We start from the raw sequence: 18,142 nt of genomic DNA, 5'->3' as shown, positions 1-18,142 counted from the left end.
ACCCTATGGATTAAGAATGGGATGTCACTTAAGTTCATATGCGTCTAAAGGCAGATGAGCGAATACTTTTGGCAATATAGTGTATTTTCAAAATCTATTAAGTTTTTGCTATGCAAACTAACAGCTACAGCACAGCACATGGTCATCATGCTAGTTAAAGCATGTGCACTAAAATAATTGTGGCCAATTTCACAATTTTTTTTCAACCACAGATGATTATGCTGTTGAGCACACTTTTGTAAATTCTTCAGAGCATGAACTCAAACACTGTACATTAGGAATGTGCGCTACGACTAATTTGACTGTCGTTTAAACGGAAGTTTTGTAACCGACTAGTCTAAAGAGAACCCAACCTTCAGAAAACGGTAATAAAAAAGTGTTTATGCAACCCATTTAAAATACTTAATCTATTCCAAATCCGATGCTAAATTCCACTGAAAAGGGGCATTTATCTGCGACGTCCTCGCCTTGAATTATGATCATTGTACTTTAAATATAGAACATGACACGCATTCACTGAATCAACATTAGTGAATATTTAATAGACATATTTATTGAAAACAATTGAATGAATAGCGCAGGATCAATGGAACAACCATTAAAAGCCTGTTCTAAACGGAAATCACCAAGTAAAAGTTACTTTACAGTAACTAAAACAGTCAGGACATTGTTGAAAATAATTAACAGTTAGACTAAGCCAAATCTATGAGAGAGAAAAAATGTGCTGAAAAGTCACGCGTATTTCACGACGTGCAGTCGTGCATTAACCATTGATCTAATATGACAGCTGTTCGGTAAATGTCAAACAACAGTTACGATGTAAAAAAAAAAAAAAGTAGCTATAGGATAGAAAACAAATAGGCCTGTGATGTAGCCTACAATAAACCTAATGACTTGTACACAGAATAAAATATAGTTTAACCCATTCAGCAGTCGGCTCCTTGTTGAAAATAGCCGCCTTAATCAGCAGATTAAAAAATGGCATACCTAGCCTAAAACAGTTATTTTCTAGGCTACTTAAAACATAATATTTTGGATGAGCAAAATTAACCCGTCGAATTGGTCCGGTGAAAGACGGGACTTGACTCACCTGAGGCGTCTGTCCTGCGCTTGAAAAAGCCTGCTCAGTGGAAAAATAACGTACAAGCATGCACAGATTTAAAGAAGACTCAAATGTGAAAACATCAATAGGGACTTTCAAACATTTGGAAAGCCGATTCCCGCACCACCGAAGTGATTTCATAACCACTTTGCTGAGTTTGCTTGTCTAGCGAGAGGACATTTTCCTGCGCGTGCCGCGAGTGAGAGAGGGAAGAAGCAGACATAACTACTTTGTTAATCAACAGCCATTAATATGTTTCAGATGTGTTGGTCAGCTGAGACCACACACTTTAAATGGCTTTGATTTGCTGGGTGGTAAAGTAGTACAGGTGTCTTGGACTACTCTTCAATTCTGTGATTTATAGCTGTTCACCATAGTGCATGAAAAGTCTGAAAGTACAAGGTTGGTGGTGCTTGGTCTGCTCTTGCTAAAGACTCTGTTTCAAAGCCACACGATGTCATGATTGTACACTGCAATGAAAGATTATCAGCCATCAATGTTATTTAATAACTTTGTCAGGCTAGCACAGCCACGTTCGGGACAACTCTTCACTCTCAGTCATTCTGATTGTCTTCGTATGGTGCAGTAAATCTGTTTTTGACTGAGGCTTTGCAAGACTCTAGGGTGGTCGGAGGGGCCATTAGACAGATAATAGATTACATTGGCAGATTAGCATTCTAAGACTTTGACCCCATTAACAAGGAAAACAATTGTTTCCAAATGAATTCACCTGGACCCTATAAACCTGTCCGAATCGGGCAGATAAAGACATCTTGAGCAAGGCAAGATGGATACAGAATTAAAGATTGGTGTTAAAGCTAACAGAGATAATACAAAAGGTCCAGTTATAAAAGTAATATACATCTAGAAAGGCTAAAAGGGCAGTCACAAGATTCAAAGGATGCAAAATTAGTTCAGACCCTGCAACAAATATGGGCTACAGGAAGTAGTCACACTGCAGGGTTTTTGATTTGAAGAAATTATAAATAAAAAAAACTCAATGTTAATACATTCCATATATTTCAGTTTACTGCAGTGCTTTGAGCGTTCTTTTACACTTGTATTAATGCTAAACCGCCAAAATGAGCTACCTTCATATTTGATTTTCAGACAAAAAAGTCGATCTGTGGCACCTTCATCTGTTCGTCTAACTTGAACACACTGAGAGGTGAAAATGTTTGGCATATGCTTGTGCACCCCCTCTCCCGTGTTTTATGGGTATGTATGGAAGTAAATGGAACACAAAATAGTGTAGCTACCTCTTTAGTCTGCAGTTCCAGTAACTATACAGTGGATCAGCAATGTAGAAAGAGATCTGTTGTGTTTGTGTTGGATGGATTGGATTGTGTTTAGGTCATGCATTTGTTTTTATCTCTTTTAAAATGCCCCATAATAGCTGTTTGCTTCCCTAGTCTTATCTCCAAGCCCATTGTTGAGCTGCTTTTTTGGAGTCAGATTTGCAAGACATGATATGAAATGCAACAAAAGTAGAGGCTGATCCGAGTAAAATGCTTGAAATTATCCTTATTTCCCGGTCAGCCATTTATAATAGTATTTATTTTTATTTTATTTTTTAAACCTCTATCGCAGGGAAGTAGAGCGAGAACTCTTTCATGAACATCCACAACGGGAAATCCTGAAAGCCTGTTGTAACCGACAGATTTTTCCTTTCTTTCGATCTTCCCTTTTTTCCCTCGGGTGATTGATATTTTGGGGCACTGGGACAGTTTCAAGGAGGGAATGTGGCTTTGGAAAGGGGTCAGGCTTAAACGATAGAGACCTATTCATGCTTTGCAATGTCCTGCCGGCTGTTTGCGGCGAGTCTGCGGGCTCCCATGTGCTTCATCAGGCTGGGCTCAGAAATGTGGCCTCATTGCTCTGTGAGCTCCGCTGGGAGTTCATTCTGTCAGTGCACTCGGAACCAGCACGTGAGCAGCCGGACCATGGCCGGCAGCCCAGAGAGAGAGGGAGCGATCGAGCAAGCTAAGAGGTGGAGAGAGGGAGGGGTGGTCGGCTACTCTATGGATTTAATCTCCAGAGCGATGGTTGGGATAGCCCTGCCTTGCAGTGCCTGTTTTTGTTTTTTGTTTTTTTTTTTCTTGCCGTTTACATATTCGTCAGTGAACACAAATCAGCCCTGTAGCATTACAGGGATTGACAGCTCACTGCACCTGCTACTGGACAACGTATTTTTGGCATCCATTTTGGACATTTCCCAAATATGTTTTTAGAGAACAGATCCAACACTGACTTTATTCACCAATACATGAAAGTGAGTGGTTTTTGTTTGAGCCTGTTTTCATATTGAAATGAGGTCACTCACTCTTTGCAAGTCCCTCATTCTTTTCTGGTGGGTGAAAATGGGCAACAAATCAAAGACCAATCAATTCTGTAATTTCACTGCCATTGATTTATGAAGATATGGCATGATGGGACCTATATTTTATCTTCTTGCTTGGAAATGCCATAGGTTTTACTGCCGACTTCTTCTGTAAAGTTCTACAGTTAAAGAACCAGTAAACAAGGTTATTAGTGGTGCTTGCCAATGCAAATATCATTATTAATGTTGCTCATACTTGGGGCCCTATTTTAAAAGCGCTAAGCGCAGCACTATGCCATAAGTCATACACGTAAAGTCAGTTGTCATGGCCATGAAGTTTTGGTATTTTCATGCAAGCATGCGTTAAGTCTAGGAGCAAGTGGGTTTGGCGAAATTGCCCGCGCAACCCGCTAATGGGCTAGGTAATCATAGAGAATGTAGGTCATAGTTAAATCATGGAGAATGTAAGCATTATTAATTGTTGTCATCTACTGACACAAGTCATGGCTAGTATTAAAAGTGATTGTATTGGCATGCACTTAACTTGTACCAGTCAATTTTGAAGTTGAAAAATTTAATTCATTTATTGAAACATGAAAAAATTAAACCAAACATATTTCTAAATTCAAATTACACTTCAAATGAAACGAAAATATAATCCAAATAATGAAGTGGTCAAAACAATCATACCAAATCCAAACATTTTACCCTCTCCAACTTCTTCCACCAGCTCCTTTTGCGGTGCCTTAAAAATCACTCTAAAAATAAAAGATATCCACATTTGATATGTTATTAATTTATGAATGCAATAAAATAATTATTATTGTTGCAGTAATTAACCACCCAATAGAAATCAGCTTGGAACCATGAAGCAACACCCTAGCAACCACCCTCAACACCCTTGCATCATGGCATTGAAGTTAACATGGGCAAACACCTCAAATGTTGGCCATGGGAAAAACAACATCTGAAGAAATTCAGTTTAATAAATTCCATGGCTTCCACCTACCCTAAAAATTAAAATGTGTCTGCGGTGACTTATTTTTACACAGACCATAACCAAAATCTTCTACCAGCACATGGTGAAGGTATTGGTAGTCAGGTACACAGAGTTCTGTTGATATTTGTTAGTTGTCACACATTTCAGCAGTTTCTTCCTACAACAGTGGGAAAATTCAGCGACTGCAGTTCTCATCATGTGATATCTGAGCCTAAATGGAGACTGATGCCTTGCCTTAAGAATGTTGTGGGTGCGTAGTGAAGTACTTTCAGCTGTGTGGGGAATACCCAACCATGGACCCCAACCAGAAACTGCTATTCTTTGTTTAGATTCAGCTGAATACATTTTGTTCTGGGCTTTAAAGTTTACTAGCTTTCCCATCACCATAAAAGTGATCTATGATTTTAAGTATTAGTCTTGACCACACGGTGTGTCCATACTGATGTTGAAGCATTATGTTGCTCTTGCTGTAATCTGCATCCATGTTTTTATATTATTATTATTATTTGTCATTATGTCGCTGAATTTGTAACCCTTTCTGTATTGCACTATTCAATTTATTAACAGCTTTGGGTGGTATTTGTCTTTCCACTGCTGTACATGGAAAGACAAATACAGTATCAGTCTTTCCATGGCCTTTTTATACAAATGAGAAGCTCAATAATACAGAGTAATTTATTATTAAAATTTTTTCTGGAATAGTTGATTCAGATTAATACATTACTCTGTATTATTGATCAAATGCAGCATGCTGTGGTCAAATATTTTTGTATATTGACCACTAAACTGTTTGTTTGACTGTTACCACAGCCAGGTGACAGTTTTCTCTCGAAGTCACTTTGTAACTTCCTGATTTCAGTAGATGTAAGTGCGATAATGTACAGTCAGCCAGTCCTTATCCATTCTGGCTAGGGTATACTACTTTTTGCCGTGCGTCGTTCCATCTCTTGCATGGTCGAGCATTCAGCCTTCCAAAGTAAACTGTACTCTATTAAACCACAAGCCCAAACGGACACGTTTGACGCATGGGTTAATGGCATGCAAAGATGTGGGCTTTTCGCATGTCTAGAAAAACTAGGCTGCACTCACTGCCACATGCACTGTGCAAGTCGTACCGGCATTCGGAAAACTGAAGTATATTTTGGCCTTATACATAGCGTTGTTAAATTCTTGATTCTGATTGGTTGACTTGTGTTCCAAGGAAAATGTAAAATTTTCAATAACTGCACAGTTATGAATTAGCTATGAAACTCAATGTTATTTGATCTCAGTATAGTTGCATATTAATGTGCCACAATATTTCTAAATGAACACTTCTAAACCAGTAAAGGCAGCTTGGTCTGTTTCTAAGCAAGATGCATAATCGGTGATGTAAGAAAGCAGTTCTTAGAGAAAAAAAGGCTGAAAATTGTCTTGAGATAAATGTGGCATAAGTGGAAACATTTACTTTGGGCTGCAATCACTGAAAATGAATGCACACCCAAGCTGTACTAGATTTAAAACAACCCTCAATTAAACCACTTAATATCCTATAATAACGTATTTCCAATTTTCCAGCTGTACACATTTTAGTCCTTCATTCTTTCTCCTGCATATTCTGCCAGAGAGGCCTTTCATGGAAGCCAAATTAATTACTCTGACCAGCTCAGTGTGCTTTTGTCATTTGACAGTAAAAAAGCTTCTGGAAATAGATGGTTAAAGGCTCATCCCTCTGTTTGATCTCTAATGGGAAGTCCATCTCCGAGGAACAGAGCTGACATTTAAAGGAAAACAGTGAGGCCTCAGAGGAAGTATAAGTGTGTGTGTTTGCTTGTGTCTGGTATCTGTGTGTGCCCGTGGATTAGTGCAGGCTAACCTTACACTGCATTAGTGATGTGACCGCCCCAACGTACCCTCATCCAGCCCGAAAAACATGACCTAGTTATAAATTGTCTAGATGTCAGTTTTTCCTCTCCCTCCCTTACACTCTCTCTCTCTCTCTCTCTCTCCGTATATTTCTGTTTAGACTATAAGAACAGGGTTTGGCACGGGTGGACGTTAATTACAGCAGCCACACAGAGGAGCCTTTGGCTTTTCCACATCTTTAGAGGGCGGGACACAGGAGTGCCTCTAAAAGCCGTCACAAACTACAGAGATGTTTTACAGTTGTGCGGGTGTTAAAGACTTTGCCCTGCCAGACAGTCTCGTCCAGGTTATGAGGGTTCATAATGGGGTCCTGCTATAGTGTTTTAAAAAATATACCCTGCAAGGCAGCTTTGATTGCACATGTAAATGCTTGGTGCACACATAATTGAGTTTGATTCTGAGAGTGAATATTTATATATGTTTAATTTACTGCTTTGGAAACTTTTCAACATGATCGCAAGGAAAGTTGGAATGTTGTTTCCGAGAGTTCCAGTATCCTACCATCGCCTACATTATGCCGACTCGCTGACGTGTCATCTCCCATCAGACATTTTTGCATCAGCTCATGAGTTTACCTTCATTTAAGGCACGACCAGAAGCACATTGTGTTAGACCTGGGAGACCTGGGTTCAGATCCTGTGTGAATACCAGGAAGTAATTGCGTTTGCAAAATCGGTGACGAGCACGATTCAGAGGTTGCATTTTTCCCTCTAACATTACATTTTTACTCCACTGATGTTTAGGTTTGAGGTTTGGATTGGGGAGTGCAGTTGAAAAAATATGCGTTCCTCACCGTATTACAGCCTGTACAGCTGAAAACAACTCGCTTCACAACTCTATTTTTGTGCCCCTCCGTGGACATTTCACCTGGAAAATGGAGCTCACACGTGCCCATTCACTCAACAACACTTATCGCTTTGGCCACTGGGGGCAGTGTTTAGAATTTCGGTCAGCACAGACCGATTTCAGAGCCCTTCTAAGGGGAGCCTACAAGCTTGGCATCAAATAGCGTAACACGGCGCTCCCATAGACATTCTATGGCGGTGCACTGGCAAGGAGACAAGAGGCCGTTCTTTTTGAATGGATGTCTATGGAGGAGATGCTTCAGTGTGCTGAATAAACCGCTTTTGTAAGGAAACAGCTCATCACTTAATGAACTGACCACCTGCCTGCTAATCTTCAACATGTTTTACACTAAATCCTTTTAAAGTGAACTGTGTAGAGTTTACTACATTAAAATTTGTTTGATAAGAGAAAACGCGGACAATTTTGCGACCGGTAGGTCTCAGTTTACGGCTCTCCCCATTGGTTTGTATGGTATCCGCAATCCATGACATTACTGTCATAGTGCGCTAGTTGACCGTTACACTCTCTCCTATGATAGAACTGCAGAGGTTGTTATCTCAGTAATTAAAAGAATCTCTGCCGATTTTAGCTAAAGTAAATTCAACCTACTGTTTCTGATTTTACTGTGAGATCAGTCTGAACTGGTCTGTATTTTTTTCTTAAAAAAATTGGTTGTAATTTGGCCACAGCTTCACTGTGACACCCATTGGTAGAAATTGCATAAAACCCCAAAAAAGATGCTACTCTTTTAGCAAACTGCAACTGCTTAATAAAATCCAGTCTTGACTGTTTAACAAAAAATAATAATAGTTTATGTAATATAGTTCATTATGTTTATGGTAGCCAAGCAGCATAGCAAAAAATTTGCCTGCCAGATTTTTCAGCCATCTTGGTTCTGGAAGTACTTTTTTTTTTTTTTTTTTTTCATATGGATTTCATAAATCCTGAACTAAACCAACCAGCTGAGATAAGTCGCATCAGAACATTATAAACATTGATTCGAACCAAAAAAGCATTCACATTGTGAATGGCATAATTGAATTAAAACTAAGGGGAAAAAAACTATTGATTTAATGTTGTTGAGAATCAGTAAAGAAACAATGTAAAAGTTTATTGTAAAATATTCCAAAATATACAAATATAAGTTGTTTTACAGTGTAGGAACATCGACTTGATTACTTTCACAATATGTCATGGAATTGGTTGATCCATGCAGAGATCTTTTGCTGCAGTTTGTTTGCCGTGACTAATTGGTGGATTTATATATTTATTTATTTTATTTTTTTATTTTATGAAGTTGAAATAATGCAAACTGATGGCTTCAGCATAAGCATATACCATCTTTTAACGAACTCCGAGCTCACAGTAGGCTTGAATTTAAAGGTTTATAAGATATCGTTAAAAATACATTGGTCTACGGGATTTTTACTTCACTGTATTTACTGTGTTTTTACTTCCTTAGCTGGACTGTTGCGCTCTATTGGTGCCTTATCAGAATGTAGAGTCAGAACTTTCCATATTATAACGTGGACTTTGATAAGTTAAAGTGAACTGTAGGTTTTCTCATTTGGTACATAATGGCCTGACACAACCTTATTGTATGTGCACTGCAGTATAATATATTATTCTTGGCTTTTTTCTAACAGAAGTGAAGTTGATCATCATCTGCAAAATCAGATTTTAACTGTCAAAATCATCCTATAAAAATAATCCCAGATACAGTTTCTACTCTATTCTGTTTGTTGTGGCAGAGTGAGTCCACTAATCACCACTCTCTCGAACTGAGAGCCTCAGACTACAGAATAGGATTACAGACAGCACAGGGAGACATCACGCACACAGGCTTATCGTTCGGATGCTTGAGGACATACAGTAAGTTGCTTAATCCCACATAAATGCATATATACAGTCAAACACAGTGCTGTCAAAAGTTCCATCAGTCACTTAAGCACTACAGCTAGTGTCCATTGTTGCTGACAGTATGAATATAGGTTTTGAAAAATTATATTAATCTCTTGAAGTGATAACAGCCAGTTAAACCTCATATTTAGTCCTGTGGGCGAAGCAACCATGTTTTCGGGCCAGTAAGCAACCACCGAGCAATCACTCAGAACACCCTAGCAACCACTTAGTGCACCTTAGCAACCACACAGCAGCACCTTGGCAATGAAAATGGTGGTGAGGTGTTTTTTTTTTTTTTTTTTTTTGCATAGGCAAGCACCACATTACACCTACATTTTTTTTTTTCTTCTGAAAAATCAAATGTAATTTGACTGTTTCTATTTTGGTTGCTCTTATCCTGTCCTTGAAAGCCAAATTGCATCCTCACATTAACTCGGTCTGTCCAGAACACATGCAGCCCTCGGCCTGCAGGCACTGTCTTTTCCCCTGTCTGTATCTAATCGAATTCATCACGCTGTCTGATCCGGAATGCAGGAAATTGGGAATCATCTGCCAACATGTGAAAGGGTGCATGTTGAGGACATGTGTCTATGTTATTAGCCAGTGCCACTACCTGTGCCGAAATTAAGTGAAGCTTAAGGCTCTTGGATTAAGGTTTTTTCCAGCCCTGTGGGACTTTGACCTCTCCCCTATTTAAAACGCTCTACCCCACTGGAAAAAAACAAAAAACAATCTTAAACCAAAGCTGGTTTGCTGGTCTTACTTAGGTGGTCTGTTGACTGGTTTTAGAGGGTTTTGGGGCACTTTTCAGCTGGTCAGGCTGAAGGACCAGCTGGCTGATCAACTAAACCAGCCAAGACCAGCAAACCAGTTAAGGCTGCACACTGTTCGGTGGGTGAATTTGAGAGGAAATGTATTACTTTTAATGAAGACAAAGTAGATATGGATTTGATTTGGATTATGGGTTATTAAATTTAAACATAATTTGGAAGTTATGTTTAGCAAATATCAAGTTTATCATGCTCTTACGTTTTATTTTGGTTCAAGGCATGTTCTGTACACAAGCACACCGTCCATAGCTGGGACAAGAGAGAGTGCTTCCATTGTTCTAAATGTGCTGTAGTTAAAATCACATGGTTGTACAAACATTAATTTGGTCAGCTCTTTGCCTTATTGTCGCATGGGTAAACCAGCTCTGCTCTGTTTAAAATATCCCATTGGAAGATGGACAGATACACAGTCATGTCCAACATTGCCTTGGCTGGAACATGCAATGATTTCTCCTGATTAAACTTATTATAATTAAAGCTGAAGATGATATTTACAAGGGTGTGTCACTGAACAACATGCATATTTATAGGCAAAAGCATGAGGTCAAAGAAGGAAAATTGGCCAGTGTTATTTGTAAAGGTGTCACTGAAGTCTGTTACCATACACTGTGTGCCCAATTATTAGGCAAGTGAGTATTCTGGTCTTATTATTTCCATGCACATTTTCCAACTCCAAACCATATAAACTTGAACGCTTATTGGATTCAGTCATTTTCAGGTGGTATGTATTTGTGTAATGAGGGAGGGTGTGGTGAAAGTGACTAACACCTTATATCAAGGTGTGCATAATTATTTGGCAGCTTCATTATCACAGGTAAAATGGGCCAAAAAAGAGATTTAACTGACACTGAAAAGTCAAATATTGTAAAATGCCTTTCAAATGGATGCAACACTCTTGAAATGGCTAAACTATTGAGGCATGACCACCGGACAATCAAACGTTTTGTTGCAAATAGTCAACTGGGGCGCAAAAAACGCATGGAGAAGGCGCAAATTAACTGCAAAAGACTTGAAGAATTAAACTTGAAGCTACCAGAAACCCATTATCCTCCAATGCTACCATATTCCAGAACTGCAACCTACCTGGAGTGTCCAGAAGTACAAGGTGTCAAGTGCTCAGAGACATGGCCACGGTCAGTTAGGCTGAAACACGACCACCACTGAATATATTCACAAGTTGAAGCCTCAAGATTGGGCAAAGAAATATCTGAAGACAGATTTTTCAAAGGTTTTATGGACCGATAAAATGAGTGACTCTTGATGGACCAGATGGATGGGCCCTTGGCTGGATCACTAATGGACACAGGGCACCACTTCGAGTCAGGTGCCAGCGAGGTGGAGGAGGGGTACTGGTATGGGCTGCTATCATTAAGGATGAGGTAGTTGGACCTTTTCGAGTTGAAGATGGACTGAAACTCAATTCTCAAACCTACTGCCAGTTTCTGGAAAGTACTTTCTTCAAGCAGTGGTACAGGAAGAAGTCCTCAGCATTCAAGAAGGCCATGATCTTTATGCAGGACAATGCTCCATCACATGCATCCAAGTACTCCACTGCTTGGCTAGCCATCAAGATGCCCAAATAATGACTTGGCCCCCTTCCTCACCTGACTTAAATCCTACTGAGAACTTGTGGGCCCTTCTCAAACGTGAGATTTACAGTGAGGGAAGACAATACACCTCTTTGAACAGGTGGGAGGCTTTGGTTGCTGCTCCACGAAAGTTGATCGTGAACAGATCAAGAAACTGACAGACTCCATGGATGGAAGGCTCAATAGAAGGGTGGCTATATTGGTCACTGAATATTTTTGAAAGGTCAAAAATGTTATTTAATTGTCATTTTGTGTTACTTATTTGTTGCATCTACTCTAAAAATTGAGAATAAACAATTGAGTTGGGAGAAATTCTTTTTCAATTTAGTTGCCTAATAATTGTGCAAACTAATAGTTGCCTAATAATTGTGCACACTTATGTATTCCCCTGAGAAAGACAAAACTAACTTTTTCTTTGTTAAACAGGTTTGAGGTTCAATAACATTTTAGATTGACTGAGAGCATTGTTTGTTCAACAATAAAATTAATCCTGAGGAATACAGTTTGCCTAATAATTGGGCACGCAGTGTATATATTTGAAGATCTGAGTTGTACATCTTAACGAGCATTTGTTATTATGTGCTTGTCCAGTGCCGCAGGTGGGGAGCTTTTTAACCAGTGTGTGGCTGAGCGAGACGAGGCCTTCAAAGATGAGGATGTGAAGAGACTGATGAGACAGATTCTGGAGGGCGTGGCCTTTTTTCACAGAAACAATGTGGTACACCTGGACCTCAAAGTAAGTCGAGCTAAAGGGACGTTAAGGTGCACAATCATTAAAGTTTGGTAAACTCTGACCTATGAATCTGTATAGCGATAAGGCATTTGACCAATATAGGCTATAAACATAACAGATTGACCTCTTGGCTTAAAATCCAGAAATGTCTGAATTTAGCAGTTTTGTATTTAATACAAGTAAAAACATTGCAAACTTCAATTAATAAGAGCATGGTTTGCTCATTTTTAGCAGTGCCAAAAAGCAGTAAATGGTTTTATTTGAATATTTTGTATTTATTATTATTTATGAATATTTGTTCAAAACAAAAGCTGTGGAGTGCAACATCATATGCTGTTACATGTTCATTATGAAGTCCGAAGTACTTTCACATTCAAATCTAGTGTGACCACCCCTTATTCAGCATGTCACGACACTGGTATCGGAATAGGGTCCGATACCGCGTTCATGTATAGTACTTGTACTCATGCTTATAAAAATGTTTTGATACCAAAAACCATTCAATCTGTCATACGAATTTCATTATGTAAACATTTAGTGCACAAATTAAAATCATGTTATGTCCTAGTGTAAATATTTAACCGCAAAGGCTGCGATTTAATGAGATGAAAAATAGTTTGCATGTGCTGCGTGCTTCAACTGTGAGCGCTCATGAATGTGTGGAGCCAGTTTTGTGCCGACGCCAACTGCTGCTCATCCTTTTAGAGCTCCTTGACTCATACATGGAAAACACCATCATGAGCATTGCACGCTCTGTTTGTAGCAGATGACAGCGAGCAGAGCACTAATTCACTTTGTAGCACAAGGCACATAGAGACCACGTATTTATTTAATTAAATAGCAGCCTTTTGTGGTTTAATAATTACACTGGGTCAGGTAGAGGCCTGCTTTTCCGGTGGTGAGAAGCCACCCTCAAAAACGCACAGAAACGGAAAGGGCTTCACTCCAAAATAAAAGCTTCCACCAAAATAAAAGCTAAATTTCAATGGAAAAAAGTATGACAGAAGTATATCACTACTGTATAGTTATGTAATATTCACTGTAATACTGCTACTACTATTAATAATACTACTACTGTACATCAATACTAATTGTATTATATTTAAGCAGTATCTCACAAATGTTATGCTCTGTTATGCAGTATTTTATTTGACATAACTCCTAATGTTGTATTTTGGACTGTGCTTTGAGGTTCTTTTAAAAAAAAAAAAAAAACTTCATTTGATAAATATAATACAATATTATGTTGAAGATTAATTGTTCTATTTTCAGTTGATTCAAGTTTAAATGAATTCATTTATTAAGATACCATTTTAATAGCTGAACATATAAAGGTATCAGAGAAGTGTCTAGTGAAATGAGCAAAGTTCCTGTGGGCAAAATAGATTTGCTTTATACGTCTAATCTACAATTAAATGGTTAAACCACCATTAAAATTATATACTTTTAAGTATATTCTTTAACCAATATACTGTTTTGTTTGGCAGTTTTACTTAGGTATTTTTATGTTTCAGCCTCAGAATATCCTCCTCACCAGCGTGTCTCCTCTCGGGGACATAAAGATTGTGGATTTTGGCCTGTCAAGGTTGGTAAGCAGCAGTCAGGAGATCAGAGAGATCATGGGCACACCTGAGTATGTGGGTAAGCACCAGTCCCTTACTATATATATTTACATCAATATGTACTTGGCTAGTTGATGCATCAGTACATGCATCATAAAAAGGCTTCTGCAGGACCTTCTATGTTATAGATAATTGATTTGTTTTTATCATTGTAGCACCAGAAGTCCTGAATTATGAGCCCATAACCACAGCGACTGATATGTGGTGAGTTGTTTTTCCTCATCACCAGATTCACAAGCCTGAACAATTCATGTGATGAACCTCAAATGTTCTCTTGGAAGCTGTTCTCTACATAAATACTTTTTCTGGTGTTTTCTGATCAGTTTTATCATGTTTATGATCGAGCCCCTAAACAAACACTTCATTCACAGTTGACTCTAACACCAACACTGGTTCACTGTGTTGATTGTTTTTCCCCTGCTGTTTAGCTCTAGGATATATAATGCAAGAAAATTTGTACCATTCTCTTGTAACTCTAAAGTCCTTTATTAACAATATTGCTTGGACAAAAGTCCCTTTTTATTACCCAAAAATAGTCATGTTGCATAAGCTGCAATAGTGGCTTATCCTCAAGGAAGCGGTATCGGTACATGATCCACTCTCGTTCTACTTTCTTTCTGATAGGAGTATCGGTGTCCTCGCCTATGTGATGCTGACAGGCATCTCTCCGTTCCTAGGCGATGATAAGCAGGAGACCTTCCTCAACATCTCTCAGATCAATGTGAGCTACACAGAGGAAGAGCTTGAGCACCTGGACAGAGCTGCCATCCACTTCATAAAGTCCCTGCTCATCAAAGAACCAGAGTAAGAGAAACACAACGCCACATCCTCCTCTCTAAACGGCCTGGGTCATGCCTGTTATTCTGTACCTGCTTCAGTATATGGTTGTGTTTTAATTTAGCCCTGGTGTTGTGTTTGTTTTGTGCTAACATGCTCCAACAAATGTACAGATTTACTTTATCCTCGTCACAGACCTTCAATTTCAAACTTTCAAAAAATCCTTAAATACATGTCTAAACCTATGATAACACTATGTAACACAATTTTTGTTCCTGGGTAGTAAGTGTTATTTCCTAATTGCATATGCCTCAAAAGTATAGAAAATGGCTATTATTCCCCACAAACTTTGCTTTTGTGACCAGGACAGTGATATTTTGAAATGTACCTATTTCCAATGAGAAAACGGGCGAATTTGTGTCTTTTCATTCACATAAAGTCAGAAAAAAACAATGTATGAATCCAAAATTCTTCTTTATCTGTGGTATGACGAAGACACCAGCTTTGACCTTTGCCTCAGACAGCTTAGGGAAGAAGTCTTGAAGCTACTTGAAGGCTGCCGACTCCTTATCTAGAGCTCTGACAAATTGTTTCATGAGGCTCAATTTGATGGGCATTGGTGGCATCAGCACCTTCCGAGGGTCCACCAGTGGCTCCCACTTGATGTTTTTCCTCTCCAAAGAGAACTCTGTCCGCTGTGGCCAGTCCTGCCTGTGGTAGTGCGCCTTGGTGTCCCTGCTGTCCCAAAGGCAAAGATAGCAGGGAAACTTGGTAAAACCACCTTGGAGACCCATCAGGAATGCCACCATTTTGAAGTCTCCTATGACCTCCCAGCTGTACTCATCATACTTCAAGGCGTCCAGCAAGGTCTTGATGCTGTTGTAATCCTCTTTGAGGTGCACCCAGGGGAAGAGCCGGGTACTTGTTACCATTATGGACCAGCACGGCTTTGAATATTACTTTAGTATAAATACATGTTAATTTGGATTCATATGTTGTTTTTTTCTGACTTTATGTAAACTAAAAGAGACACATTTGCCCGTTTTCTCACTGGAAATAGGTACATTTCAAAATATCACTGTCCTGGTCACAAAAGCAAAGTTTGTGGCGAATAATAGCCATTTTCTATACTTTTGAGGCATAAGCAATTAGGAAATAACACTTACTACCCAGGAACAAAAAAACAATAATTTGTTACACAGTGTAATATAAAAACAAAGAGTTAAATAAACACAAACCACTTCAATAAGTATTGTGTGAATTATATCCATTTTTTAAAATTACTACTGTCCCACAGTTGTGCTGTCATTTCTATTTCGCCAAACAATTTGGCCCTAAACTTTTTTTTTTTCTTCAAAAGTCAACAAAAGTGTCAGTGAAGAGCATGCTTGAGACAAGTGATGTTTGAGAAAGAAAAAAAAAGAAGGAAAAATCAAGGGTAATATGCAAAATTTTGCCACGCTCTCTGCTTTTGACTGACCTGCTCTCTACTTGCCATCTCACTGGGCAGAGCTACAGAAGTGATGAGATAAGTGCTGATGTGTTGTCGGTCAGATGAAAATGAATACCACAGTGTGACATCACAATGTGGAGGAAGTAAGAGAACGAGTTGTTTTGGCAGCTTGGTTTCAACAAATGCTGTTTTTACAGTGATGAGGAAGTTTTGAGTTCTGAAACTTACAGAATGTTTTTTATAGTACAATGAACTCTTACATGTGAAAAGATCAAGGGAAATGTATTTCCTTATATCATGACCCCTTCAACAACACTTTGCTGTCCAGAACTCCACAGTGCTTAAAGTGCCCAAAGTTGAAGAAACATCCAAATATTGTGAACATGAAAATGTACTGCATTGTAAGAATTACCCATCTAACTAAAGACATTCATTATATTGACTTTGTGTCCACAGGAACCGTGCCACTGCAGAAAACTGCCTCAAACACCATTGGCTGCAGATGAAAGAGGAGGAAGTCAAGGAGGAGAACACTTCCGAGTGCGTCTTGGAGCCTGTTAGCCCCGGGACCTCCAGCCACGATGAAGATGCAGAGGAGGAAAACGGTCAGGTGACGGAGGAGCTCATTGTAATGGCAGCCTACACCCTGGGTCAGTGCCGCCAGTCCTCTGATAAAGAGAGCCTGACTCCAGATCAGAAGGCCATCTCCAAACGCTTCAAGTTTGAGGAACCATTCTCAGCCCTCCAGGAAGTTCCTGGAGAATTCATCTACTGATATAAAACCCAGCCAGCTTGCTGCTACGCTCCAACTAATGTCACACTTCAGACAAAAACCTTTGTTTTGGTCTTTTCACCCACCTCATGATTTGAACTTGTAAGCCAAACAATTTTTATTTGTTTTGTTGTCTCACTGGTTGCTCTTGTTTATTTGTTATTTCTCTAATGTTTGTGCTGCTTTATATTTACATGGTTAAGTTCCTCTTAATTTCCTTTGGTGCCATGATTAAATCTTTGACTATATGGGTCATAAATTAAACTGCATCATATTATTTTATTCTTTTGATTATAACAATTCCTTTTGTTTTCTTCTGGATGCGTTTGCCATCTTTGTACAAAAGAATGTTTGTTTTTGTCTTTATGGGTTGCGGGGGGAAATAGAATTACATGTAAATGAATCAAATTTTGTTTTAAGAGTATTTCAATGTAATGTTTAAAAAGCCATTTTGTATGTTCGGCTCCTGACTGGCCCTTTCAGGTCAACAATTCCAGAGTAATAACACTTCCATTTACACATACAGTATGTGTCTTTATATATATATATAAAGAAAAAGAAAATGTGTCCGTTTATTTTTTAACTCATGTTAGAGTTATAACTGTAAATTGATTTGTCACTATAAACAATATTTTTAATGGTAACACATTTCAAAGTGACTGTCTCAATGCTGTAAATAAAAGTTTGTCTTGATGGCCAGTCTCTGTCTGATCATTATTTTGGCATCTAATCATTGAATGCTCAGTTTAAATGTCAGTTCACTGCAGTAACAACACATGGGAATTGTCAGTAAAAGTGGGTTTTGTATTTGTAAGCCAATGATGATTTTTTGTCATACAACAGTGTTATTCAGGAGTAATTTTGGTTTAAGAATCACACACTATTTTCCTGTCACTTATACTTTAATAGTTTTGGGTGTTAATGATTGGCATGCAAAAGTTTGGGCACCCCTGGTCAAAATGTATGTTGCTGTGAATAGTTTGAGTAGAAGACGAACTGATCTCCAAAAGGAATAAAGATGAAACATTCTTTTCAACATTTTAAGCAATATTAGTGTATTTTTATTTTGTACAATGTTAGAGTTTAAAAAAGGAAAGGAGCACCATGCAAAAGTTTGGGCACCCCAAGAGATTTGAACTCTCAGATAAGTTTTACCAAGGTCTCGGACCATAATTGGCTTGTTAGGGCTATGGCTTGTTCACAGTCATCGTTTGGAAAGGCCATGTGATGCAAATTTCAAAGCTTTATACATACTCTGATTCCTCAAATCTTGTCCCAACAATCAGCAGCC

At 38.7% G+C, this 18,142-nt stretch overlaps 1 protein-coding gene across 1 annotated transcript in view; it reads left to right on the top strand.

Moving 5' to 3' along the window:
• Window positions 1-17,710, top strand: part of LOC127434739 (serine/threonine-protein kinase 17A-like) — a 59,186-nt gene extending 41,476 nt beyond the window's left edge. The window contains exons 3-7 of the mRNA XM_051687684.1: window positions 12,086-12,230; window positions 13,742-13,868; window positions 14,005-14,053; window positions 14,474-14,653; window positions 16,536-17,710. Of these exons, the coding sequence (XP_051543644.1) occupies window positions 12,086-12,230; window positions 13,742-13,868; window positions 14,005-14,053; window positions 14,474-14,653; window positions 16,536-16,854 (820 nt within the window). The 3' untranslated portion in view covers window positions 16,855-17,710. The remainder of the gene's footprint in view (window positions 1-12,085; window positions 12,231-13,741; window positions 13,869-14,004; window positions 14,054-14,473; window positions 14,654-16,535) is intronic.
• Window positions 17,711-18,142: the final 432 nt, after the last annotated feature.

The sequence above is a fragment of the Myxocyprinus asiaticus genome, chromosome 44, assembly GCF_019703515.2.
Source record: "Myxocyprinus asiaticus isolate MX2 ecotype Aquarium Trade chromosome 44, UBuf_Myxa_2, whole genome shotgun sequence".
Lineage (NCBI taxonomy): Eukaryota > Metazoa > Chordata > Actinopteri > Cypriniformes > Catostomidae > Myxocyprinus > Myxocyprinus asiaticus.
Note: the sequence above shows the minus strand (reverse complement) of the source record. Positions and strands in the feature narration are given on the sequence as shown.